Genomic DNA, 26,951 nt, shown 5'->3' on the forward strand with positions numbered 1-26,951 from the left:
TACAGAAAGAGATGTCGATAATAAAAACCAGTAGATCAGAGATGAGTTACTTCCATGGAAATGACTATGACAGAAATAGCATTACCAGTTCTGCTCCTCGATCCAATAGGCTAAATATTGACGCACTTCCATGGATATGCAGTCATCTGAGTAGAGGCGGTCTATCTGGTCCATGTGAGTCTTGTCCAGCGTTTGGATCTGCTGCCATTGGGACATGTTGGAAGCTGCTGCTGAACTCCCCACACCTAAGCAAGCAAGGACATCAGGAACCGTTTTCTAGTGCACCAAGCAACTGAAAAGGTAATACTTTTTGTGTCAGATATTCTCTCTCAGGGGAATTTCAACATTAAGTACAAAATACAAGATACATTTTGGGAAGGTTGTAATGTATGATGGCTTGTACATGGCATAAGCAAGAGAAAGGTGCAGAAATACAGTGGAGCTGCTAAACTAAAGCCACCTGATGACCCTGGAGAAAGAGGAAACAACTAACAGAAATGAGACTGTGGTCTTTCCTCTGGTGTGAAGGGAGGCAGTATAATAATGTAAATGCCATTGGGGTACATGGGGCTAATTTCTGTAGTTTGGGTGGGTTAGAGTCCCATCAGCAGACAAAAATGTAGAGATGCTGGGATACCCATAGTAAAGTCATCCCACGGTGTTATCAGATGTTACATTCCACCTCTACAGGTCAAAGCATGATTTACATTGCTTTATCAGTCCTGTGTAACCTTTCTGGAGGTATATAACCCATAACCTTCAGGACTCTCTTGCATTCTTTGGGGCCAGAGCTCACTCCACACTGTAGCTGTGTATGCCAATAAAAGATACTTGGCTCCATCTATCTCGAAATGCTTTGGTTCCTTCTTGAAGTGGGCATTTTTCCCACAACAATTTCTTACCAGATATTTAAAAGTGTGAGCTTGTGTGTTTGTGTGTGTGTGCGGGCGCAGTCGGTAGCCAGGTTCCAAGCTGAAAAAGAGAAACACCAACTGTACAGGTGCTACATACAGACTCCAAGTTCCTGTTTAATGGTGCCAATCAGAAGCCTGCCCAGGGACCAGAAGGAAGGGAGGGTGGTTCTCATTTTTAAAGCATGCCTAACTATGAAAGAGCATGTGATTTAAGCCACAATATTCCCTTTACATCAGCAGTTTTTTCACTTTGGTTTCAGGGAGCTCTTTTTGTCTTCTCTGTGGTTGAGAGTAAGAGGGCAAAAGAGACAGCCAAGAGAGCCATGTAAATCAAACGAAGGCCTCATGAATCGGGAAAACATGGGTTCTGCTCTGTTGCCATCATCTCCGTTAGCATAAGGTTGAAATAACTGAGTTTCACAGCTGAATGAAAGCAAAGGGGGATGTGAAACAAAGAGAGGAAAATGTCAGAATGAATCAAATGTTGCCAACAAAGCAGACAAATGTCTAGAGTTTTAGAAACCAGGAAGTCCAGTTGTTGACAAGGTAACTCAGCTCAATCCAAGAAGTGCTGTAAAGCAGAAAGGATTTGCTCAAGCAGAGGGGAGATCCTTGGTGCAGCTGAACTGCCCAGGACTTTATTAGATTTTACTAGGGAACTCCCATTTTTCCTTGGTTACTTAAGGGACTAATCCTATGCTTCCTAGGAATATTGCATAGGGGCTGTTGGAAGTTGCAGTCCATCTTCTTTGTGAATAGAAAGAAACATCTAACTAAAAACACTCTTTCTGGAATGCAACAGGCTTTCCATAGCTTCTAATGGCCAAAAAGTAAAAAAAAAAAAAAAAAAAAACAATATCGGCTGGGACATGATAAAATCATTGAGAATCTACAGGATCCTTGTTCTGCTAATATGCCCCCAGACAGAGCTGATAACTATGCCAGGCTCAGAGCTGCAATAAATTATCGTGCTTTTTGGAGCAATAGGATTAGAACCTGTGCCCTTTCCACCTCATCAGAAAAGAGTTGGGAGTGGTGCACTATGGTGTCTTGGAGCCACAGGTTATCTTCTCCTGATTTAGTTTAACAATCCTTTAACAGAACAAACCTACGCCTATTTAGCCAGGTACAAATTCTCTTGAGTTCAGTGGAATTTACTAAGTGTGTGTCAAAAGGTTTTCAACCAGAACTTTCCCCATTTTGGAATTTTCTCATTTCTGCCAATCAGACCATTGTCTTTCTTTGCAGTCATGTATTTTGATGAGGGAAAGGGTCTGAACACTTAGGGAGGAGGGAGTCTTTTCTCAAGTACATTTTGTTGACTGATCTTTGATGCTTATTTAATTCGATTTTAATGTAGCCACTCACTCCAGAAGACAAATAAAACATTTGATAGCAACTGTATTTTTAATAGACTCTGAAATGCCTTATATAATTGGGCTTCCCTGTTTTCCCGTTGATAAGAAACAAATCTTTAAATGGGCTTAGTTATATTATCATCAGGTCCATAGATTTTCTTTACAGTATACATTTTTTTTTACAGTATAAAAATATCTGATGTTGGGGCTTATTCTTCAGCTAAATCTTCTGCTTTCTGTGCTTGTAATGTTTTTTATTTGGTTTTTTACAATTTTGGAAAAGAAAGAAAAAAGTAAAGGAACACAGAAAGTGCACAAATATATCAAGTTTCATACTGAACATCAAAATATATATTTACTGTAAACCACTTCAAGATGATTGCATGGGAAGCAGTATTGAAACATATAGTATAACACAGAGCCCCTGTGGTGTAGTGGTGATGGTGTTGGGACGCACACACAGATGCAGGTTCTAGTCCTTCCTCGGACCCAGAAGCTCCCTGGGTGACTTTGGGCCAGTCATTCTCTCTCAGCCCAGCCAACTTTACAGGGTTTCTGCTGTGGAGCATATTAAGAGGATGGGATCATCTTAAGGTCCTATAGAAAATGAGGGATATAAATCTACTACATAAATAAATAAATGGGGGAACCAATTTGGTGCAGCAGTTAAAGGCATCAGGCTAGAAACTGGGAGGCTGTGAGTTCTAGTCCCGCCTTAGGCACAAAGCCAGCTTGGTGACTGTGGGCCAGTCCCTCCCTCTCAGTCCTAGGAACGAGGCAACGGCAAACCACTTCTGAGAAACCTTACCAAGAAAACTGCAGGGACGTCTCCAGGCAGTCACCAGGAGTCAAAACTGACTCGAACAGCCCACTGGGACCTGAACTGCAGATTATCTTATTTCCTTCTGGGCTCTAATGTATACTTTCTTAGCAGAACTGCTAAGTTTATAGACAAGGCAGTTCAGCTAAGAATCCATTATACTGAACAGATCAGGGTACCGTGTAAAGATGATGTATTTATCTGAACGTTGATTCTTTGTATTTAGCACATATGTATTTTATAATTGTATTTTCTTTTACCTATTTTATCTTGGAAATAGACCTTGTATTTTATCTTTCTTTTATTGTTTTTAGGTCATAAGAGTAATGAATAAACTAAAACTAAACTAAAACTGACTCAAAGGCACACACACCCCCAAATTAAATAAATAGGTGGAGGCCATACAGACTGACAGAGAACAAACAGGTTGGGAAGACTGGTGAATGGGATTGCAGCTCATCTTTTCTTTTTGAAAAATAAATCTGGAAGACAGGAAAAGTGTTTAATATTGGATTAACTGGCTCACAGTAGTCTGATGCAGCTTTCTGGCTCTGCTCAGTTTCTTGAAAATGAAACTGGACTTCACCACACCTCCAGCTCCCAGCTGAAACAAGCCTTTGCTCAACCTATGCCAGGAAGGAATATCAACCAAACTAATCTTAATCTTTTTGTCAGTTTCACACCCAAACTCTTGTCGGACCCCGCCAGCCAAGCAAGCCTTTAGCCCCGCCTGCCTTCCCTCCCACATCCACAGAGGCTCCACGCAGCAACCTACAACCGTGGTTAGAGCGCTTGGCCAAAAACAAGGCCCCATCTTTTCAGCATCCTACCCAGGAGCAGCTTTTTGACCCGAAGTAGAAGGGAGGGTGCTTTCACAGCGCGTGGTTTCCTGGCTCCAAACACCTGCTTTACTGTGTGCGCTGGCAAATGGCCAGGCAGAAGCACCCAGATGTCCTGGAACGGTGGACGGAGGATGGGGAAGAAGGGATGGGAATGTAACAAAACCTAAGCCATACTGGAGCGCCTTTCAGGCACAAGGAAGCAACCCAGTTCCATCAAAGAAGGAAGCCAGGTGGACCGTGGATGGGACATTCAGGGAGGAGCAATCGCCCCGACTTTGTAAGAAAAGACGAAATTCAGCAAATTTCCTCCCTTTAGCTTTTTTCTCAAGAATTTTGCAAAGGCCTTCGGGCTTAGCCAAACTAAACGAGATTAATCCCACATTCCTTCGCTCCCCAGGAGGTGTACGAGGGAGTAGCCAGCCTTTTGCTTTCCATGCCGGATTTTCGACCCCTTCTTTTTTCCCCCTTTACATTTGCTGCTCCCCCCTTCCTACACATTCACCGCCTAAGTTTAAAACCCCAGAGTGGCCCCAGAGGATGCGTCCCGTCCGACTCCTGTTACAGACGCTAAGGGTCCCCGTCGCCAGACCTCAGAGCCGTGCAGCTCCCCCCCCCCCCTCCGCCGCGAAGCCACTACCTGCCAAAGGAAGCCGCCGCCGCTCCTCCTCCCGGCAACGCTATTCCAAAGCTTGCAGTTGAAGCTCTTCCCTAAAAACTACCCCCCCGCTGGGCTGTCAAGTCCGAGGCTAACCCCGCCCATCTTTTCCGTGATTGGATGAAAGGCTGAGCTTTCCTCCCGAAGCGGAGGGGGAGGGCGCTATCAGAAGAAGAGGCGACTTTCGCTGCTCGGGATTTCGATTTCCCAGGAATGATGTCAGTAATGGAGGCGGAGCCTAAAGAGGGCTATGTAAATGAGGCGAACTCTGACTGGCTGGGAGGGTGGAAGCGTGTTGACCTTCCGGGCTTGGTCTGCGGTGCTTCGTTGGGGTAGCGAGCCTAATTCAAGGCCTGGAGGGATGTCGCTGTTACGAAATGCATATTTCAGCCCTCTTCCCTCATACGGGCGCTTATTCCTAACTTCTTAAAGCAATCCCAAGGATTCTGCGCATTATAAGGGTGTATTTTGTATTCCTTCAACCGTTCCTTGTAGGAACCCTTTTTGCTGTTAGTATCTTCATTAAGCTTATTTTAGTCTGTCGTGCTTTCTTATTTTACTTTGGAGAGCCATTTTGGAAGACATTGAAGGGCAGCCTTAAAATACCTAAATTAATTAAATGCAGTTGTTGAAACCTTATGAAAAAGGGCTCCCAGTTTCTCTCATCTTTATTTCTTTACATTTGAAAACCAAAGGGATGACAAGGAAACTGATGTTTATGAACCTTCACACATTTCCCTCATTTCTGTTATGTTGGAGGGCTTTAGGCAGACATCCTGTCTCCCAAAGTGTCGAGGCCATAAAGATATGGGAGGAAGTGACCCTGGTCTGCATTCTAGGAAACAATAACATTCAGAAGATCAAAGGGGGGTGCCCCGAACTCTGACTATCAACCAATAGGTCATCAGGAAGATAAGTTTCTCCCAATAATGAGGATCCAAAATTTATGCCTGTTTTAGCCAATCATTTGTTAATTGCTGTATCTCTTTGTAAGAAACGTGTATAAAATCTTCTTTGGGTGTGACTGGGGCTCTTCTCTGTCCTAAGGGGGAGACCCCAGCTGACTCTTTTGGCAGCCTTTCAATCAAACTTTAAAATCTCAGCTGATACTTTCATGTCTGATCTTCTGCGGCCTGAATCCTAACTGGGGAGAGTCAGAAACTCTCAAATTTTGCTAACATTATGTTTACATCACATTTCAGGGTGTTGCTTAGAATTGCAAACTGACATTTTTTGCATAAGAAAGCCAGAATATAGCCACTTTGGATTGGATTTTGTGTGATGTTAAAGCCATCCTTTGGAGTCTTGAAACTATGATTTATGCATTATGTATTAATCCAGACCACTATAGCATGGTAACCAAACCATGATTGAAACAAATTGTGGCTTAGTGCACCTTATGCACTTAAAAGATGATGCAGTGATTGAGGTTGAAGGCAAGAAAGTACTGTTTCATAGTATATTCTTTCAGCCATTCCTTATATGAATGGTTTGCTCTCTTTAGCTGTTAGTATCTTTATTAAGTTTATTTTAGCCTGTCTTGTGGGAGACAGACTAAATGATCAAATCTCATGGGAAAGTTGATGCTGTAAAAATATATTATTTTACTTTATTTGTATATAAAATGGATTTCCCCTCCCCACTAAGTAACTCTTTGGAATTAAGGAAAATACCTAATTTCAGTGTTTTGGTGGGTTAGGTAGACTTTAGAAGAAACTTAGAAATAGTCAATGCAATTATCAGCCATTTTGCGTGAGGCTTGCAAGTTACATTTCTGTGTTTGTCCCCCCCCGTTTCTATTGTTCACACCTCTCAAAATTCTTAAGAGCCTATTTGTGGAATTCACTTTTATTTAAGGCAGTATCCCGTTTGAGATGGTTCATGGTGGGATTCTTAATTTACTATCAGTTTGTTGTCCCAAAGAAACAAAGCAATCTGTTGCTTCTGTCCCCGGGGAGCTTTTCGCTCTTCCCCAACTGATAAACCTTACCAATTTCAAGGGGAAAGAATGTTAACAAGGTCCACAGCTGCAGCCTATTTTTCACTTCCTTCTTAGCAACTAGTTAAGGTCAATTCTTGGTCATTCATAATGTTTCTTTATTCCAAAATCCCCCATTCCATCAAGTCTTCACATACAACAGTGAGGACTCTGGGGATATTATAGCAAACTTATACAGTATACACTTTCCCTCCCTGCCTCCTGCCCCCCTTTTTTTAAGATGGGAGACCTATAATAAAATATTCTGAATGAAGGATTATAGTACAGAATTCCAGCTGCTTTAATCCATTCCACCTTCCCCAAGTATAGTATCTGTTCCCTCAACAGCCAGCATTCCACAGTCAAGCCTTAATAGCTGTTCATGTTTTGCTTTCGAAACCTTGCAGTCCCCAAGTTTGCTGATATCTTCATCTTTGGGTGGGTGGTGTTGTCCTGACAATGTAAACAGTTTGAACATTGGAAATAGAGTGATTCTGGTAAGAATTGTTCATTGGGAATATTTCTTCAAGAAATATTAAATGAATTATTTGTTGATAAAACATTCCCACTCACCAGTATTCTGCCATGAGTGGCCTTTAATTGTCAGGTTCGGTCAGCACGAGGCTTCAGGGAAGCACGGGGTTGCAGGGAAGCTCGCAACCAGACCACGCGGAATCCACCGGCGGTAGCTAGCGGGGAAAAGAGGAACCGAAAGCGCCGCTAATTAACGAGCCACCTGCGGCCAGCTAAACAGGAAAACCGCAGCGGAAGCTTTTAACTATGAACTGATAATGGCGCGAGCAAGCAAGGAACGGGGCCGCAGGGCAGCGAAACAAGATCGCAACGCAGCACAGAACCCGCGGGTCTGCACGTAGCAGGGAGGGACCAACCCAGCCGGAGGGGGACTGGCAATCAAGGACAATGGACTCTGACCGACCCTGCCATCATGAACGATCAGGGGGACATTGGGGGGCCTAATAGCCCACAGCCGCAACGCGATCACGAGGCGGGAAAAAGCGCGGGAAGGGGGGAATATAACAAGTGATGCAATTGTACCAAGCCAGTCCTGGCTCTGCTTGTGACTACTACGTTACGCATGAGTAAACCTTCTTTGTGAACCACACGTGTCACGAGAGTTTCTCTGTCGAACGGGGCAAATCTCACATAAAGCCAGGACTCACCGTCAGCGCTACCCGGTACCACCGAGGAGCGTTTTCTTTCTCAATACAGGCATGACCAGCGACGAGGAATCCGTGGGTCAGCTGGAGCGCGAGGGATCCAGGCTCGCGGAAGGGCGGTCGGAGCCGCCCGGGAGCGACGGGGCAGCGGCCAGGGCCGGGCACACTCCATCCGAGCGGTGGTCGATGGGCGTGAACCAAGGACCAGACGATTCAGGCGTTACGATGACCCGGGGTTCGGGGTTCCGGAACCGTGAGTGGAGCGAGAAATTCGCCCGACTAGAGGAGAGAGTCGAGCGACGCCTAGATGCCGTGGAGGCGATGCTCCAGACCCTACTACAGAGAGTGGGGCCACCGGCGGTGAACGAGGAGGCGAGCGACAGGGGGGGCGGTCCGACACCCCCGCCGGCACCACCCACGGCGCCCCGGTCGGAGGACCAACGGGCGGCAGACGCCCTGAGACTTCGAGGTATCACTGGGAAGTTCTCAGGGGACCCCGAACAGCTGCCGCACTTTCTGACGCACGTCAGGGGGTTCATGCAGAGGGGTGGTCACCTATTCGCTAGAGACGAGGACAGGGTATCCTACGTGGCCGAGCTGCTAGATGGCCAAGCAGCCAGCTGGGTGATCGGGCTGTACGATGCCAACGCGGCGGAACTACGGAGTTTCCCGGACTTCATGCAGGCGCTCCGGGACAGATTCGAGGACACATTGAGCGCCAAGCGGGCGGAGGACGACATCCTACAGTTCAGACAGCGGGGCAAATCGGTATCGGAATATGCCCTGGAGTTCCGGAGGTTGGCCGAGAAGCTCGCGGACTGGCCGGAGTCCCTGAAGGTGAAGTATTTTAAGAGGGGACTCAACCCAGAGATCCTGGAACGGGCACTGGGGCGGGACGACCCGTCCACAGTGAAGGATTGGATCTGGCTGGCCGGAACGGCGGAATCGGCGTGGCGGCAGATCCAACAGAGCACAAGACGACGGGACCAGACGAGGGACCGGCCGAGGGAGAGGACCCCCGAGGAGAGACGGAGCGGTCGATGGCAGTCCACCGGGAGGCGAGAGGCGACCAGAGCCCCGAATCTGTGCTTCCGATGCGGAGGTAGAGGCCACCGAGCGGCGCAGTGCCCGACGGAGCGGGAAGGCGCCCCACCACGGCCCGAAGTCAAAACCCCGCGTGCGAACGGGAAAAGGACCGGTGACCGACCGCGGAAGGGGGCAGTGGCGGCGGTGACCGAGAAAGGACGCGGGGGGTGGTCGACCCCAGAGACAGCATCCTCCGGAGAGGACTCGGAGCCGGCGGGAAACGAGGCGCGCTCGCACTGAACGGCATCCCAGTGCGAGCAGGGGAGTCGAGGCGCGCGGACCCAATAGGAGACGAGGACTGCCCACCGTTCCGGGTGAGGATACACGTCTGGGGGGTGAGATCCGGAGGGGAGGCGCAGCTATGGGCGCTACTGGACTCGGGCTGCACCCACTGCTTGATGCACCCAGCGGTGGTCTCGGGGCTCGGGCTACAGCTGAGGCGCCTCCGGGAACCCATTTCATTCAGCCAGTTAGATGGCACGCTGGCGGGGGGGGGGCAGCTCAGTATTACACCGAGCCGGTCCAGATGACGATCGGGAGTCACCGGGAAGAACTGAGGTTCGTGGTGGTCCCGGTGGCCGACTACGCGGTGGTACTCGGCTTGGCGTGGCTGCGGCGGCGGAACCCACGAGTCGACTGGACGGCGGAGGCAGTGCGGTTCGGGGTCGACAGACCGGCGAGGGGCGAGAGCAGAGGGGACCGAGCCGTGGAGACGGAGGCAGCCGCAACCACCGGCGGACCAGCGGAGGGTCCGGGACACCGGGAGACGGGGCGAGAGCAGATGGGGCCCGAGACCCGGGCGGCAACAGCAGCAGCAGCAGCGCCGGGACCCCGGAGACCCGCCACGATCCCGAGGCGAGGGGAGGCAGCGGCGACTGGCGAGGCGACCGCAAAGCGAGGGGCCGGACCCGGGGAACCCCCGACGGGCGGCGGAATCCCGAGGCAGTATCGAGACCTGGCGGCAGCGTTCGGGAGAAGGAGTCCGACCAGCTCCCACCACACCGGCCCAGTGATTGCGCCATCGAGCTAGAGCCAGGAGCGACCCTGCCTAAGCCGAAAATGTACTCCCTGTCGAGGAGGGAGATGGGGGCCCTGCGCGAGTTCATAGACAAGAACCTAGCGCGGGGATTCATCCAACCCGCGAAGTCACCATTAGCGGCCCCGGTGTTATTCCGGGAGAAGAAGGACGGCTCGCTCCGTATGTGCGTAGACTACTGGGGGCTGAACGCAATCAGCACGGAGTACAAATACCCCCTCCCCCTGATGAAGGACTTGATGTCGCATCTGTCGAAGGGGAGGGTGTTCACAAAACTGGACTTGCGCGAAGCCTACTTCAGAGTTAGGATCCGCGCAAAAGATGAGTGGAAGACGGCGTTCAACACCCCGCTCGGAAGCTACCAGTTTTCCGTGATGCCGTTCGGATTAAAAGGGGCCCCGGGGGTATTTATGCAGCTAATAAATGAGGTGCTGCACGACCTACTCTACCGGGGCGTCCTGGTCTACCTGGACGACATCCTCATCTACACCGAGACCCTGGCGGAGCACGTGAGCCTGGTGCGCACGGTGCTCCAGAGACTGCTGAAGGCACAGCTGTACGCAAAGCTCTCGAAATGCGAGTTCCATCGAGAGCAACTAGACTACCTCGGCTACCGAATATCCAGCCAGGGAATTGAGATGGACCCGGCGAAAGTAAGGGATGTCCTGGGCTGGGAAGCGCCGCGAACCCGGAGGCAACTCCAAAGCTTCCTAGGGTTTGCGAACTTCTATCGTCAGTTCATCCCGAACTTCGCCCAAATCGCCCTTCCCCTAACCGACCTGCTAAAAACCAAGGGCACTGGGAAACCCCCAAGCCCAGCATGGCACTCGCGTGGACTGCAGAATGCCAGGGGGCGTTTGAGGAACTAAAACAGCGGTTCACCGCGGAGCCGATCCTGCGCCATCCCGACCCAGACCGGCGGTTTATAATCCAAGTGGATGCATCAGACGTGGCAACGGGAGCAGTCCTGCTCCAACCCAGCCCGGAGGGGGCCATCCACCCGTGCGCCTACGCCTCCCGCAAATTCACCGAGACGGAGAGGAGGTGGATGGTGTGGGAGAAAGAGGCGTACGCGGTCAAGTGGGCGCTGGCCACGTGGAGGCATCTACTGGAGGGGCAACTGAACCGTTCGAGGTGTGGACGGACCATAAGAACCTCGAGGCCCTGAAGACCCCGCGTAAGCTATCCCCCAAACAGGCACGGTGGTCCCAATACTTCGGGAGGTTCAGGTTCACACTGAAACACATCCCCGGGAAGCGCAACTTCTTAGCGGATGGACTGTCTCGCATGCCCCAACACGCCAGCCTACGGGAGGAGATCGTGGACTCCGTCATCCCCGCCAGCAGGCTGGCTGCAAAGGCGGTGACCCGAAGCCAGACCAAGGGGGAGCGACGGGACGCGGCGTCTGAAGTAAGGCAAGGGTTCGCGGAGGCGGCGGAGCGGGACGATTGGCTCAAGCAGAACCGAGAGGCGCTAACCGGCCAAGAGGGGTTGTGGTGGCACGAAGGAAAGCTGTACGTGCCTGAGGGTTGCCGACGGGAGGTCATGGAGAGAGCCCACGACAGCCGGAGCGCGGGGCATTACGGCTTCGTAAAGACACTCCACTTAATCCGGCGGCAGTTTTGGTGGCCCACGCTCCGGAAGGACGTGGAGGCGTACTCGGGGGGTTGCCCGGTGTGCGCAACAGCGAAAGGAGCCAAAGGCAAACCTAGAGGCCTACTCCAGCCGGTAGCGGAACCCGACGGCCCTTGGCAAGAGGTCGCCATGGACTTCATAGTGGAGCTCCCGGAGAGTAAGGGGAAGACCGCCATTTGGGTGGTCACGGACTTATTCTCCAAACAAGCGCACTTTGTAGCGTGCCGGCGAGTCCCCACGGCCGAGGGGCTGGCGAGACTGTTCGTGCAACATGTCTACCGACTCCACGGCGCACCTCGACGTATCATCAGCGATCGGGGCGGCAACTTCATCGCGCGGTTCTGGCGGGAGTTCCTGAAGCGGGTGGGGACGAAACAAGCCTTATCCTCCGCGGCGCACCCGCAGACGGACGGAGCCACGGAACGCCTGAACGGGGGGCTCGAACAGTACCTGCGCTGCTACGTGGGGCACCAACAGGACGATTGGGCGGAGCTACTACCATTCGCGGAGGTGGCATACAACAACGCCGTCCACAAGAGCACCGGGTTCTCTCCGTTCAAAGTAGCTACCGGGAGAGATTTCGTCCCCATGCCGGAGCTGCCTCAGCCGGAATCCCAGATCAACTCCCTGGACGCCTGGTTCGCCCAAATCGACGAGACCCGGCGAGCGGCGCACGCGGCATTGCAAAGAGCCAAAGCCGACTACAAGAAGCACGCGGACCGCAAGAGGCTCCCCGAGGAAAAGTGGAAAGTGGGGGACCAGGTGTATCTGTCAACCAAAAACCTAAAGACGCACCAGGCATCGAAAAAACTCAGCCCGAGGTTTGTGGGGCCGTTCCCCATTTCGGAGGTCATCAATCCGGTGACCGTCAGGCTGACGCTCCTGAAAAGCCTCGGGAAGATCCACCCGGTGTTCCATTGCAGCCTGCTAAAGTTGCACCAGCCGGGGAACGCCTGGCACAAGGCGGAGGGAGTACCACCACCCATCATGGTCGGGGGGGAGCAGCATTTCGAAATCAACTGGATACTGGACGCCCGGAGGCACAAGGGGCAGACCCAGCTCCTAGTGCAATGGAAACATTTCCCCAAGTCCCACAGCGAATGGGTGAGTAAAACCCACATAAGGGCGCCGGACCTAGTGCGGGACTTTTACAGTAAATACCCCGGGAAGCCGAAATAGGACCGAGGGGGGGGAGTTGTCGTCAGGGGGGCGGCATGTCAGGTTCGGTCAGCACGAGGCTTCAGGGAAGCACGGGGTTACAGGGAAGCTCGCAACCAGACCACGCGGAATCCACCGGCGGTAGCTAGCGGGGAAAAGAGGAACTGAAAGCGCCGCTAATTAACGAGCCACCTGCGGCCAGCTAAACAGGAAAACCGCAGCGGAAGCTTTTAACTATGAACTGATAATGGCGCGAGCAAGCAAGGAACGGGGCCGCAGGGCAGCGAAACAAGATCGCAACGCAGCACAGAACCCGCGGGTCTGCACGTAGCAGGGAGGGACCAACCCAGCCGGAGGGGGACTGGCAATCAAGGACAATGGACTCTGACCGACCCTGCCATCATGAACGATCAGGGGGGACATTGGGGGGCCTAATAGCCCACAGCCGCAACGCGATCACGAGGCGGGAAAAAGCGCGGGAAGGGGGGAATATAACAAGTGATGCAATTGTACCAAGCCAGTCCTGGCTCTGCTTGTGACTACTACGTTACGCATGAGTAAACCTTCTTTGTGAACCACACGTGTCACGAGAGTTTCTCTGTCAAACGGGGCAAATCTCACATTAATGACGTTCCTTTGAAATGGTGAAAATGGGAGTAATGATGCTCGCCTTTTCCATCCATCATTAGAACTAACATAGGACAACAGCATTCTGAGAACAATCCACTGTTTGGTTTTGGACAGAGACTGGGCAAGCTGATAAATTGCAAATAGTACCTGTCAGTTCTAAACAAATAGATTTAATATGTAATATAATGCTACATAGTAAATCAGTCTTCATTTATGATTACTGTAAATACAATTGGTAAATGAAATTAGGAAAAGAAAGCAAGTTAGTAGAGGAGACGTATGGATACAAGAAGGTCCAAAGCAATGGACCAGCAGATCAGAAATGACAATAAGAGTAAATGTAGGACTAAGAATATTCAGTTCTACAGAATTCTGCTTGGGTGTTCATTATGTTAGGCACTCGCCTTTGTTTATTCGTTTACCCAAGTTCAGAAAACCAAATAGAACTTGAGACGAGGCTTCCTTGAAAGTAAACAGATATATTTTGGCCAAGACACATCTGGGTGAACCCAATCAACATAGTGGCAATGAATGCTGATGGAATCACACCTTGCAAAAGCAAACATCAGGAATTTATAGACAGTTACAGAGGTATTCAAATAGTACATTCCCCCATACCCATACAAGGAATTTTTGGGATGGTCTAAGAAGGAATAAAGTGGTTCCTAAAGAGGTGAATCTAAGTTTAACTTTTTTCTTCTGGTTACCAAGGAAACACCCCATGTCGGTCCTTATCTCTTCTTTGGAATTGGAAAGTTTTTCTGATACTTTTTCTTTGCTAGTCCCAGCCTGGTACTGAGCTAATTTATAGCTTCAAAAAGCAGTCAGGCATCTGGCTAATTGCTTCTAAAGGAAATGGGGTGGGGGAATGGTGTGCTCTCTTGGAAGGCAAAAGCAAGTTAACCTTTTATAAGTAAGATAGAGTGCACTGTTACATGTATGTTTATACATTATGTGAAATATATAGAGAGAGTATAAAATTGTGTATCAAAACAATGCCCTTCAATTATATCCCTCTGAGGATTCTCCAGACAATCCAACTGCAAAATGCAAAACTTCTATACCTGACTGTTTTTGACACATTGTTTTGTAAAAATCAGCCTACACAGCTGGCACCTAAAAGCCAATGGTTTGGAAAAGAAAATAGCAAAGCATCTGTCATTTCCTGTCACATACACTCAAACACCAGCACATACTTTTAAAATACTAGTATAATTTGTAATAGCGTCAAACAAGAATTCTCAAACTTTGGGTTGTAACATCCCCACTGGGGTGTGTATATGTGTGTGTGTGTGTGTGTGTGTGTGTGAGATCGATCAATGTAAATGGAAGAGTGTCACAATTTTTAAAAAAACTAAACAGTTTTGGATAAGCAAAGCTTGAGGGCTGTCCAAATTCATATATCAGTCTTCAGTCCCTGCCCTGGTCCCTGCTTAATGGCCCAAGGCCATCAAGTTTGAGAGCCATGGTAATTATATAGATTAAAATGTAATTCTTCAAAGTAAGTGGTATATTTCTTGCCCAGACTTAACCACAATGAAATCAATCGTTTTATTGGGTGGGTTGCAGATATTCATTTATTATTTTTGGTGGTTGTAGCAGTGCAAAGTTTGAGAATGCCTGGATTAGATTATGATGACTGGGCCTGAGTAATTGGAGGGGACTGGATACGGTGGCCCATTCTCCTGAACGTGTTCAATTAGAGCCTGTACGCCTATTTTGTAGCCTGGTTTCAATGCTGAAGCAACCATCATCTTAAAGGCAGTCCCAGTCCCCCCAGTTAAACCAACCAAGAAATCATAGCCCAAGTCTATGGCCCCCTCTATAGCACGCTCCTTGGCCAAGTCACTGCAGTCTTGGCTAGCATAGTAGAGGCTGGTTGCGAAGTTATACAGAGTGCTGACTACAGGTATGAACCCCACAACTGTGTGTACATTTTGCTCCTTTTCACTTAGGCAGTCTTCTGTCATGAAACGTCGCATTCGTGCATGCCTGTGGCACTGATGAAGCCAGGAATGAGAACCGTGCTGTGGCAGGAAGTAGCTGCCATCTCTAAGCAGCACTTGGAAGGACCTGTTGCCATTGGTGACCACTCCAGCACAAACATTCCCCAAATAGTGACAGGCTGCAGCAGCTGCTGGAAACCACCTGTAGACACGGTACACCTGGCCATGCAGGAGAGATCTATTGACCCGCATCAGGCCTTGGCACTGCCAAGCTTGTTTGGGTGCTAGCTGGTCCAGATTGAACTGTAGGGCGGCAAAGCTTTTATCTTCACCTGTAGAATTAGCTGTGCCCAGGGCTTTTACAATTATAAACAGGAGGATGCTTGCATCTTTCTGCCCCAATTCCTGGTAGAGATCCACCCCAAGGGTTTCAGCATGCTGGCTACAGCCTGCATTTTGCAAGGCAAGTACCAGTGCAGCCCGAATGAGAATTTGGGCTGGTCGAGGCACACTGTTGAAACGTTCTAGGACATCAGGCATTAAGTCGCTGCAGGAAACCCCGTTTTCAGGCAACCTGATGGAATTAGAAGAGATGGAACTGAGCAAAGTGCGGAGGGGAGCAAGGCTGGAATCCAAGGTGGGATGGTGGGTTTCAGCACTGTTTCTTGGATCAGTTACAGTCACAAAATGCCCTCCCCATCCATGATGCGGCAGGAAGCCAAGGAACGTCAAGATCATCAGAGGTAGTGATATGTGCATGTCAGCTTCTTTGGGCACTGCTGCAGTGGGAAGAAATGTATTTATTTAGGTAAGACATACAGCCACCCACCTCACAGAAGTGACTCCGGGCAGGGTACAAAGATTAAAAAAACAGCAGTTAAAAGCAATGACCTATGATGCCTGAGGTAACGGACACATTCCAGTGCTAAAATCCTTTCCACAACACAAACGGTCAGGTCTTCAGAGCCTTACAAAAGGCTAATAGGGTTGTAGCCATCCAGATCTCCAGGGGGATGTTGTTCCACAAGGTGGGCACTGCCACACAGAAGGCACAATTCTGGGGTCCAACAGATGACAGTGTTCAACGGAAGGGACCTGGAGCGTGCGGAGTCTGCTAGATCTGATGGGGCGAGCAGAAACAATAGGAAAAAGGTGGTCCTGCAAGGAGCCTATCCCAATGCCACGGAGGGCCTTATAGGTGATGACCAGCACCTTGAACTGCACCCAGAAGCTGACTGGGAGCCAGCGCAGCTTGCGGAGCAGCGGTGCTATATGGGTGTAGCGAGAAATGCCAAAAACCACCCTCTGCTGCATTCTGGACCAACCGCAGCTTCCGAATGCTCTTCAAGGTCAGCCCCTTGTAGAGCATGTTATAGTAATCCAACAGAAGGTGACTAAGGGATGAATTACTTTAAAGCAAGGCCTTCCAAACCAGAAATGGGAGCAATTGGTACATGAGCTGAACCTGAGCAAAGGCCCTCAGTACCCACAGTGGTCACCTGCTTTTTGAGCAGAAGTCATGAGTCCAGGAGGACCCCCAAGTTGCGCACCAATTCTGACCCCCAGGCAGAGTTAGAGATGGAAAATCTCCAGACCACAGCCACTCAGTCTTGGGAGGGTTGAGCTGAATCCTGTTCTCCCTTCTCTAGGCCATCACAGCCTCCAGGCACCGGGAAAGCACTTTGACAGCATTGCTTGGTCGGCTCAGGGTGGAGAGGTACAGCTGGGTATCATCAGCATTCTGATGATACTGCACCCCATGCAGATGGATGACCTCACCAACGGCTTCATGTAGATATTAAATAGCGGTGGTGACAGAGTAGAGTCCTGAGGCACCCCAAAAAGCAGGGGCCTCAAGCTCAAACTTTCCCTCCTACTGACACCGACTGGAGCTGGCCTCAAAGAAAGGACCACCATCAAAACAATGCCTCCCACCCCCAATCCCCTAATTTAATCAGCCAGGAGGGACAGGGATTTAAAACACAGGTGGCTGAATTCAGAGCACTAAGGACCCTGTCCACATCATCAGGGCCCACAGGTTCAAATTCCTCCCAGTTGATTAGGCCAGACTGTGCCTTAGGCAACTCCAAAGGATAGCCAGAACCCAACTATGAGCGAATCTGAGTGACTTTATCCAACAGATCCCTAGAATAGTCCTCACAGAGGCCTTGCAGGTATTCCCATGGTGTTAGCCCTGTGGGGTGCTCCAGACAAGAAGCACAACCAGCAGCACTAGCTCTATCTTCATTGTAAGGTTACGTTAACAGAATCTTGCAGGACTGAAAGTATTTCTCCCCTCCTTTCCTTTTACTCTCTGGAAAACTAGGGAGGGTCCCTTATGAAATGCTTCCCATGCCATCCCCCCTTTTGTGGGCTGGGATATCTTTTACATGCCGGTTATCCAGTCTGTGATTCTCCCTCCTGTCTCCCAAGGTAATTCCCACATACCATTACACACAGCCCCTTCTTACTCAGGAAGGACTGTGTTACTCTGAACTGGTTGGCACTCTGCGGATGCAGTAAGGGTGGAGAAATAGCTATGTTTTGCCACCCTTATCACCACAAGGTACTCTCTAAGAAAGGCTCTTACCCAAGTTTGGTTGGGTTCATTTTCTTCCAGGGTGTTGCAGATGTATTTTATGCTGCTTCATCACCCAGAGCTCCTTTGAAAAACGGGGCATCCGGGATCCATGTGCATGAAGAGGCCACATAGGTGCGATCTGATCCAAGGCCCAGGTTGCCTCTCACTCCAAGCAGTGACCAAGGCCTCAGTCAAACTGGGTACCAGAGCCCCAGGAACAAGCTCCCCTCTGGAACCCAATAGGGTCCATCACATGCCTGGGGTGGACTATTTGAATAGGATCTCCCTTCGTGCAGGGAGGTGCAGCACCAGAGAACTCCAAAGACAACAGGGAGTGATCCGTCTGTGGCAGGGGATTGATGGTAACATCCCCCAACTCCAGAACATGTTGCCACTCCCCCCAGATAAAAACCAGGTTTGATATGTGACCTCTGGTGTGAGTCAGTCCAAAGACAATTTGGTTTAGGACCATGGTTGCCATGGTGGCTATGAACTCCTGAACCACTACTGAGTCCATGGCCAGGGATGGCATAAGCTTAGAGAACTCCACTGCCAATCCAGCCAGTTGCAAACATCTCAGCTAGGGAGGTTGCTATGCAGCAGGGAGGCTGGTACACCAGCAACGGTCCTTTCTGATCCCCATAGCCCAACTTCACAAACAAGTCTTCACACACGGTAATCTGCAGAGCAGCACCCCTGAAAGCTGCTAGGGTTTCATGGATAACACCTGGCATACCACCACCCCAACTCTGACTCCATGGCTGATGCCACACACAAAACCTATCTGGACACATCTCAGAGACAGGAAACCCCCCTCTCTGGACCCAGTCAGATTTCAGTAATGCAAACAAAGTAAGCCCTCTAAGTTGTGGATGAGGCCAGCTTTGTTATAGGCTGACCGTATGTTAAGCAGCAACAGCCAGAAGCTTAGGTCTCTGGAGCCCTTGATACCGAGCTTTGGGGTAGAGCCCAAGGAGCTGGAAGGTGGCAATGATACAAACATCAAGGCCTCCTTCCCCGAGACCAGTCTGTCCCCTACCGTATCTCCCTGTGCCCATCACCACCTTAATAGTCTCACCTGCCCTTTTCCCTCTGGCCCCCCAATCTCCTCTGACCCAGGCTGCTCCACCACAGGCCAGAATGCCCAACACACTGTCCAACCTAACAACTCCATAATCAGAAGGCTGGCACCAGCCTCAAGAAGGCTTCTGCCTTGCACTCAGCATCCCTTAGCTCAGGCACCAGCTACCTCATCACCCTCCTTAACAACACATCCACCAACCATCTGCTCTTCACAATCCATGCCACCCCCACCCACTCTTCTCTCACCTGAGTGGGAGGGAAGAGTCACACCAAACTACAGGGCAGGAGTGATCCAGGGTCTGTCCAGAAGGCACTCCCACAGAAAACCCTCACCAAAAAACCCTCAAAGCAAAAGACAAAGGTCCAACGCTGTACAAACTCTCCAAACAGCGAGGGAAGGAAAGTCTTGAAGTTAGTTGTAGTTAGAGTCTGGTGAGCTAACTGTTACGGCAGTCTGCCAAGATGGATGAAACTAGCAAGGAAGGTGAAGATGACAAAATAGCCACTACTCCATGTGGACAGTCCAATGGCAGCTACAGGACATAGGTCAATCCCACCCAGAAATCTTCTGTGTGGTCTACTCCCACTGCCATCTTATGCCAAAACCAGGAGATCAGCAGCCCACCAAAAGCCAGGTAGGGCCTCATTTGGCTCATGCAGTCCTGCCACTGCCCAAGAGCCTGGTTGGACATAAATATGGTAATAAATATTGCAATTTTTGTTTCAAAGCTTGAATTTCTCTGTCCTGGAGCACCAAGCCATAAATAGTTGAATTAATACCCTGGTCCTAATGTTGGTAAAGTGAATAAGACAGCCTAAGTTAGGCCAGATCCATCTACTGTTCACAATACCTAGACTGATGTTCAGTAGTTACATCCAGCTGCTGGTGACAAACAAGACTGCAACCAACACCTTGATGTGCATCTGGCACCTGACAGAGCCAGTTGGCTTAGCTAGTTTCTTGGTCTGGACTATATGGAGGTTGGCTTGATGCAGTCAAGTTGATTGTGGGCCACAGCTGGGTATGAGAGTGCAAGTTCAATGGTCTAATTTGATAAGCTGAATTCAGTTTAAGGTCAGACATACTCAAAAGAGACATTAGAGATCTTCATATAGAGCTTATCCTTCCCTATAGATAATACACACTTCATAGAAGTCTAGGGCTACATTTTCCAAAATAAGGAATCATATTCCTCATAGTGAACAGAAAGCAACCTTTGACAAAACAAGATTGTTTACCTACCTACCTAGTGTCATCCATTCTGAGGTCCTCTCACCATGTCAGATTACAATCCCCACATCCCTCAGCCAACATGCCTTGCTCAGGGATGGTTGGTTAGTTCAGCACATCCACAGAACCCCAGGTTGTGGCAACTGGTTTAAAAACCAATTGCAAGGGCTTCCCCAAAATCAAAAGTTAGATTCAATTGTTTGACTTGCTCTGAAATTCAAACAAAGGGCGACCGACTTGCTGAAGCAAGGAGCCAACAGGTTTGTATAAAGTGGTCTGCATTAACTCACTGCATTTAAGCTGTTTGCATGCCACAACCAGCTATGATCTCCCACTAGTGAAACACAGGAGGCTTGATTAGCATGGCACTTCATTCTTACTTCAGAATTAACCTATTTCTTTGCCCCATACTGACAGCTATTGTATGCCTGCCCTCTCCCACTCCCTCCCCTGCAGTCAGGAAAGAGAGCAGCTTACCTGCTGTGTGAAGCAACGCAAACCCAAAATGCTCCAGAGGGAGCTGTTGAAAGCTGGTGTTTGTACACCCTTATATCTGGTAACCAGTCTTATCAGCTGACCCCATTGCAACACTCTCTGCCCCTGGAAAGTTCTGGCCTATTTCTCAGCCTTCTGCAAAAGCTCCCAACTTCTCTGATTAACGGCTATGCTTCATGCAGTTTTCCTTTATTTTATGGTGAAGGGAATAGGAATTCCTGAGAGTAGTCCACGAACACTTTGCAACATGGCAAAAACCAGGTAGAATCAGGAGAAGAGGAAGCAGCAGGCAATGCTGAGTAATATGTTGGGTTAAGGGAAGAAAGGGAGGGGTAGCATGTCAGTTGCCTTGTTTGCATAGAACAAACATGCGTGTCCATAACATCTAACGTTAGGATGGAGTGATGGATGGTCAAGGCCACTCATCTTTGATCCCCTACCAGACATTCTGGTTAGTCATCTGAAAAGTGCCTCCTATCCTCCACCCCTCCCTTCCAACCTCTCCTATCTTAAGGCCAATGTATCCTACTGCCCTTGCGTTTGAAATTCAGGACATGAGTAGCAACCCATAGTGGCTTAGACCGGGTGTGTCAGGTAATCAGAAACAGCAAAGAGGCTGTTGTTTTGCCCTGGGAGCAATGGTCTACGTGATCTGGCATGGAGCCTCTACAACATCTGGCACAACTTGAAGTCTTCTAGAGTTGTTGCTTTAATTAGAATAACTTTATTCTAACAAATTAACTCTTTTGCATACTAGAGAGAGCCAACAATCAAACTGTGGCAGTTTGGTTTATTGATTTATTTATGTGCATGTGGAGGTCAACTATAAAAATGAGTGTCACTGAAGTCCCAGGAAACTGAGGGACCCCAAACTAAACTGCTTTTTATAGTTTATGTTTCATGTGGAAGGTGAAGGTCTCAGAGTTTGTTTCAGTCCAAAAAAAAAAGAAGCATGGGGTAGAGAGGAATGAGGAACAGTTTCTTAACCGCAGGGTCAATGATGGCATGCTAATTCATAATTGCCTTGTCAGTTTTACTTGAGAGGAGCTAACTGATCTGGGGATAAAACAAATCCAATTTAGGGAAGATAGGTGGGCTTAGAAAGAGACATCGTGCCAGCAGTTGCCTCCTCATACTTGATCCATAAGTAGGAAATAATGCTCACTATCGCAATGAGGACAAAACAAACACGCAAACAAACCCACACACTTTGAACCCTGAAAATACTAGGAATTACTATGATCATCCTGCTTCTATTGAAAGCAAAACAGAGATATCAGTATGATAATCCTTTACAATATTCTCATCTTTGTCCACCTCCCAGTTCCTCTGGCTGTTTTGAGAAGTTACATAGGACAAGGCAGAGAAATCTCAAGAAGATATTTTATACTTTATTTTTTAGAATCAATCAAAGTTCTTTAAAAAAAAAGCTATCAAAAATACAGCAAAGACATGCACAAATACCCACAAATATTACACACCATCCTGCTGACACTGGGCAAATTCCAGAACGATCAAACATAAAACAACTCTTACGAACAAAGGAGGGAAGGCAGAAATATCAGAGATAATCTGTTCCTCATGTGGTGGATCTTTAAAATCTCATCCCACCACTATATTTTGGTATTAATACGATGGCACGCTTCTGGTTCCTGCTTTTTGTTTTTAATTTGAGAAGGAATTTCATGGACAGAAAAAGCAGAGGAACAGCAGAGACCAAAATAGATGTGTTCAGGTAATTAAGGCAAAATGTGACATTTATGTCCGTGATACCTTAGCCAAACCAGAGACAAAAGAGGCAGATCCACAAAAAAGCAAAACAAAACAAAATAAAACCCAAACACTATGAAAAGCTAGCAGGTCCCATTTCGGCTTGGCAATCTAGTTGATAAGGGTGATTCTCAGTGACTCTAAGCAAACGTATCGAGGAATGCCAGGTGAGCAAGGGCAGGCAGGCATCAACGGTTATATACAAACCTGGAGCAGTCTGAAAGGAGACCGTCATATTAGCATTAACAACAACGTTATCTAATAATGGGGCAGAAGTTATGAGCTGTTTACTCTTTTCTTATTCTTTTCCCACCACACTGATGATCATACAGATTTTTAAATTATGATCATGAAGGAGCTCAGTTTCTGCATTCTCTCCCTAAAATTTTCAACATTGTGCACAGAGAATCTGGGGATGCTGACTGCTCTCAATCTTGCCCATTCCAGTTTCTGAGGCGACTGGCGGCAGTCCCAGGGCTGGATTTCACTGGTCTTATCAACCTGCTAAGGGAGAGGATTTCTACTTCATCAGTCCTCGTCTTCCTCAATTCGCAGGCACTTCCTCTTGCTGGAGGGATGTGGTCCATCCTCATCACTGGAATCTGTAGTGCCAAAGCCAAATGTAGAGCATGTGAGAGCAGGGAATAGAGAACAGGGGTGCTGGAAATTCTTGCTGTCACTTATTCATAGATTCCAATATCATAAAGCTTATTGAAGTTAAGATGCTGGCACAGCACCTCTATGGAGCATGATTAAATCCAGGAGTCAACTATGAGAAACTGGAGAGAGTTCAAACTGGCTTAAGAAAGCTATTTCATGTAGCAAAATGTATGCCTAACATTGCTCAAGGGTGCGGCTGCGTGAACCCAGATATTGGCTGAAAGCCCACTTTCAGCCCGAGATCTGGTACATCTTATCCTGACAGATAATGATTAGTCTTCTTGGAAACATCAAGTAAATGACAAATAACACAAATTGGGGTTCTCAAGTCAGAGGCTAATGCAGCTGGGACGAGAGCTGGCAGTAATAGTAGTAGTAGTAGTTCTCAAAAGAATTCTTGACATAGAATTACAAACAGAATATATCAAGATGTCACTTAGAGCTCAACTGGGGCACAGCAAATGTCCTTTTAAACCAGCATTATATTCAATCCAACTTAACAAATAGCAAACTTTACATTTGTAGCTTGCAGAACCTGTGCACTGTTGACAGCAAAGTAGGCTATGCATGACTACAGGCCTTCGTCATGCTTTTTGATCATGTCACATTATAGTTTGTATTACATGCTAGCTTTGTTTCTTAAACAAAATCTGGGTCAGTGACATGTAATAGTTTGACTTGACTTGACATATCATACAGACTAGAAACAGCTATTTAAAACCCCAGAATATTCAGAGTTAGGGCCAAGCATACCTTGGTCATGGCTTTCCTCCTGATCAACCAAGTGGCTTCTTTTGGGGCCCAAAGGACGCTGGGTATGCTCCTCTCTGCAAGTAACAAGAAGAAAGAGCTTGTCAGAGTAAAACCAAGAGAGGGGGATCAAGAATGCAAATTGCTTGCTACAGCCACCAAGCCATTTCTCTTACACTTGTTCTCTTCTTCCACACTCAGAACACTCCATAGGAAAATTCACTTCTAACAAGTCTCTGCTACCAAATTTCCATTTCCCAAGTGCAGGCCAATGTTGAAGCCAAAGCTCACTCTAAAGGAAGAGATTTGCACCAAACTGGTAACTGATTATGTGCCATCAAGTTGTTTTCAACTCCTGGTGACCACATAGATTTTCTCCGTGACGATCTATCTCTACCTTGTTCTTTCAGGTCTCCCAATGGTGCACTCACTGCTACTGTAATCGATAATAAATGTTTAAAAAAATCTAGAGCAGCACATTTGTAGGTTTTCAAGGCTGCTGGCTGATCATAATATGGCATCGCTCTATATAGCTGAGCTATATGCTCAGCATTGGGCAGCAGGTCAAAATCTCACTGCCAAGGAAGAATCCCTGTCCTGTGACTGCTCAGAATGTAGTCACTTTCCAGCTGATGGCTGGAATTGTGGGATGGGCCAAGAATCCTGTCTCTACAAAGTGGGCTTGTAATTCTGAGTTTGAAGGGCAGCCCTGCCCAGTTCCAAGATCCTCTAGAAATAGGAGAAAAAACATACCTTTGGCAGGAAAGAAATACTAATATATCAAAAAGCAGAGAAAAACTCAAGGAAATGCAGTTATGAGCTGTTTCTTCCTGCCTGACCAGCAATTCTTCATTACTCTGAAACATGTAAGATTGTTCTAACCCTCCCTGACTCTTTCCTCCTTCTGTAAGGCGTTTTTCCCAATTCTGAGGTTCTCTTCCCATTCCCCTGTTCTTTACTCAATACTCACTTTTCTGCTTTCAGCCATCTTGGTTCCATTACATCAAGATGATCTTCTTCTGAAACCAACAAGAGAAAATACATCAACTGGGAAAGGTCAAGACACCTCAGGAAAAGGCTGGAGCAATTTAATAGTGAGGAAATGCTGGGCAGAGTAATTCATCTTTGAAGCTCTCCAACTATTTAAGTAAGAAATGTCAAGCAGTGGCACTGGAACATCCTGTTATAGCAAACCACCAACCACAAATGGGATTCTTTCTTATCAATAGAAGAGAATATATATAGCTCAGGGTTGAACTGTGGAGTCCTTGGGGTTCTCTGAGCTTGGTTGTTTTCTTGCAAATCTTTTGTTATCTGGCCGTTTGCAAGAAAACAACCAAGCTCAGAGAACCCCAAGAACTCCACAATTCTTTCTTATGGCTGCAGAGAATATCTCACTGCAGAATGGACATAGCAAGAATATCAGAGTCAGGAAATATGGTGACACCGCTAGGCTACTTGCACCTCAAAATGCTTTGTACTAGGGGGGTGAACACACAGAACTGTTTATCAGTTTGAGATTCATTCTTCTTAAGCTGAATTGTTTTAATAAGCAGGACACTGTACAACCTAGGCTTTTCCACTTATGATTCAACATTGTTGATCGCTTATGTGTTCCCATCAGCCACATGTTTGCCAGCCTTCTGTGTCACAGAATGGAAATTTATCAAGGCATCATACAAGGCTGGAGATCTGTTTGACAGATTCGCTAGGTTAAGCCTGAAATATGCCATATCCCAATAACAGAGGCTGGGGACAAGAAATCTAGTTTGTACTATGAGCCTAGGGGCTGGGTTTGGCAAAAGCTGCTCTGGTCTTGGACAGGAAAACGAGACAGTATTAGAAAGCAGCAATCTATTCCCTGTGGTCATGTGAGTTTTGAGAAACGAAAGTCAGCAGAACACCACTCCATACTAAAAGTTTTGTGTAATTTTGAGAGAGCATGGGGATGTCAAGAGAACCTGAAAGGTAAACTGGGCAACAGATCAGCAGTAGAGAAAATATTTTGGGCTTGATTTCGCAATAAGCAGAGCTGACTTTCAGTGTCAATGTGTAACCCCTTCCTGTCTACTTCTTATTGAAGTATTTAGATACCTAAATACAAAAACAAATAATTCAAACCAAGTATGCATAATTGCAAAGGCGGGGAGAGAGAAAATGGCAGTGCATAAAGATGCACCATTTTACAAATGTTCTTTTATATTTCTGTACACCAGGGATGGGCAACTTTATCTGTTGGCTGAGGGCCTCTGAGGAGGGCTAGGATATGGTGGTGACATCAGCAGATGAGACCAGGCCCACATTCCTGCTTCTTTCGGCCTTTTGTGAGAATGGGGGGGGTGGCTTAAACACAAAAAAGAGGTGCCTCTCAGAAGCTTATTGCACATTTATGGGGTGGGGTGGGGTTTTAAGTAATTAAAAACAAAAGATGTACTTCTCAGAATTGGAACTTGCCTGAAATTCAGCAGCATGAACTTGGGGATGGGAGATGTTGCATGGAGGCCAGTTGCAGCACGTAGTTTGCCCACCTGGCTTAGTGATGTGTTAGTGAATTACTCCCACCCCTTTTAAATTTCCCTTCTCTTTACATATAACTTACCAGCTTGCTGGTCTTGAGTCTCTCCCTCCATTTCTTGTGAGGCAATGAAAGCAGCCATGTAACGCAGTTGTTCTGGGCTGAGTTTAGCTGGGATGCGCCAGAAGGATTCCTACAGGAAACACAAAGGCAAAGAGGGATCTAGTTTATGATCACATGAGATTACAATCTATGTCCACTGCTGGTTTTATTTCCTTGCAAGCCTCTTACTGCAGCACTACTAAAGTCAGCCTTTAATTGCAAATGGTAACAGTTAAATTCACATCAGCCTAAAGGAAAGAAAATCATCACTAGAAAATGTCACTGGAAATCCAAATGAGAAAGAACAGATGCCAGGATAAAAAGCTAACTATTCACAGAATACGTACAGTAATAAAGATATTAGCACCCATCTTACTGTAAAAAATGCAGATCACAAAATTACCCTATCTTGAAACTGAGGTCAGTACAGAGCAGAGACCCTGTAACTATTTGGAAATGTTGTTCTTTAGAACTGAGGAGGGTTGGTAAATTTTCATCTCACTTATTCTAGCATTCAGTTCTATATGA

At 47.8% G+C, this 26,951-nt stretch overlaps 3 protein-coding genes across 8 annotated transcripts in view; all 3 read right to left on the minus strand.

Moving 5' to 3' along the window:
* The window catches only part of STAT2 (signal transducer and activator of transcription 2), a 32,667-nt gene extending 27,959 nt beyond the window's left edge, over positions 1–4,708 (minus strand). For 2 of the 3 annotated variants that reach the window (XM_088138147.1, XM_088138145.1), the window contains exons 1-2: positions 4,572–4,708; positions 86–245 (exon numbers count right to left, since the gene is read on the minus strand). In XM_088138147.1, the coding sequence (XP_087994273.1) occupies positions 86–216 (131 nt within the window). In that variant the 5' untranslated portion in view covers positions 217–245; positions 4,572–4,708. Of the gene's footprint in view, positions 1–85; positions 293–4,571 lie in introns of all 3 variants that reach the window. The other variant, XM_088138146.1, reaches the window with a different exon arrangement.
* Positions 4,709–13,368: 8,660 nt separating this feature from the next.
* On the minus strand, positions 13,369–20,665 carry APOF (apolipoprotein F). Its single transcript, XM_025175074.2, has 2 exons — positions 20,609–20,665; positions 13,369–16,015 (listed from the first exon to the last, which is right to left on the minus strand). The coding sequence occupies exon 2, from the start codon at positions 15,993–15,995 to the stop codon at positions 14,916–14,918; it is 1,080 nt and encodes a 359-aa protein (XP_025030842.1). The 5' UTR covers positions 15,996–16,015; positions 20,609–20,665; the 3' UTR covers positions 13,369–14,915.
* A 1,996-nt stretch (positions 20,666–22,661) lies between these two features.
* Positions 22,662–26,951, minus strand: part of TIMELESS (timeless circadian regulator) — a 50,031-nt gene continuing 45,741 nt past the window's right edge. For 3 of the 4 annotated variants that reach the window (XM_025175075.2, XM_088138148.1, XM_025175076.2), the window contains exons 27-30: positions 26,406–26,514; positions 24,777–24,825; positions 23,810–23,883; positions 22,662–22,998 (exon numbers count right to left, since the gene is read on the minus strand). In XM_025175075.2, coding sequence (XP_025030843.2) covers positions 22,925–22,998; positions 23,810–23,883; positions 24,777–24,825; positions 26,406–26,514 — 306 coding nt within the window. In that variant the 3' untranslated portion in view covers positions 22,662–22,924. The remainder of the gene's footprint in view (positions 22,999–23,809; positions 23,884–24,776; positions 24,826–26,405; positions 26,515–26,951) is intronic. The other variant, XM_025175077.2, reaches the window with a different exon arrangement.

The sequence above is a fragment of the Python bivittatus genome, unplaced genomic scaffold, assembly GCF_059951505.1.
Source record: "Python bivittatus isolate LINGU-HERP-01145 unplaced genomic scaffold, Pbiv_v1 ctg000220_np1212, whole genome shotgun sequence".
NCBI lineage: Eukaryota > Metazoa > Chordata > Lepidosauria > Squamata > Pythonidae > Python > Python bivittatus.

What these genes read in the sequence shown, in the direction of transcription:
- APOF (XM_025175074.2), bottom strand. Translation starts at nt 15,995, where the DNA reads ATGCACATATCACTACCTCTGATGATCTTGACGTTCCTTGGCTTCCTG.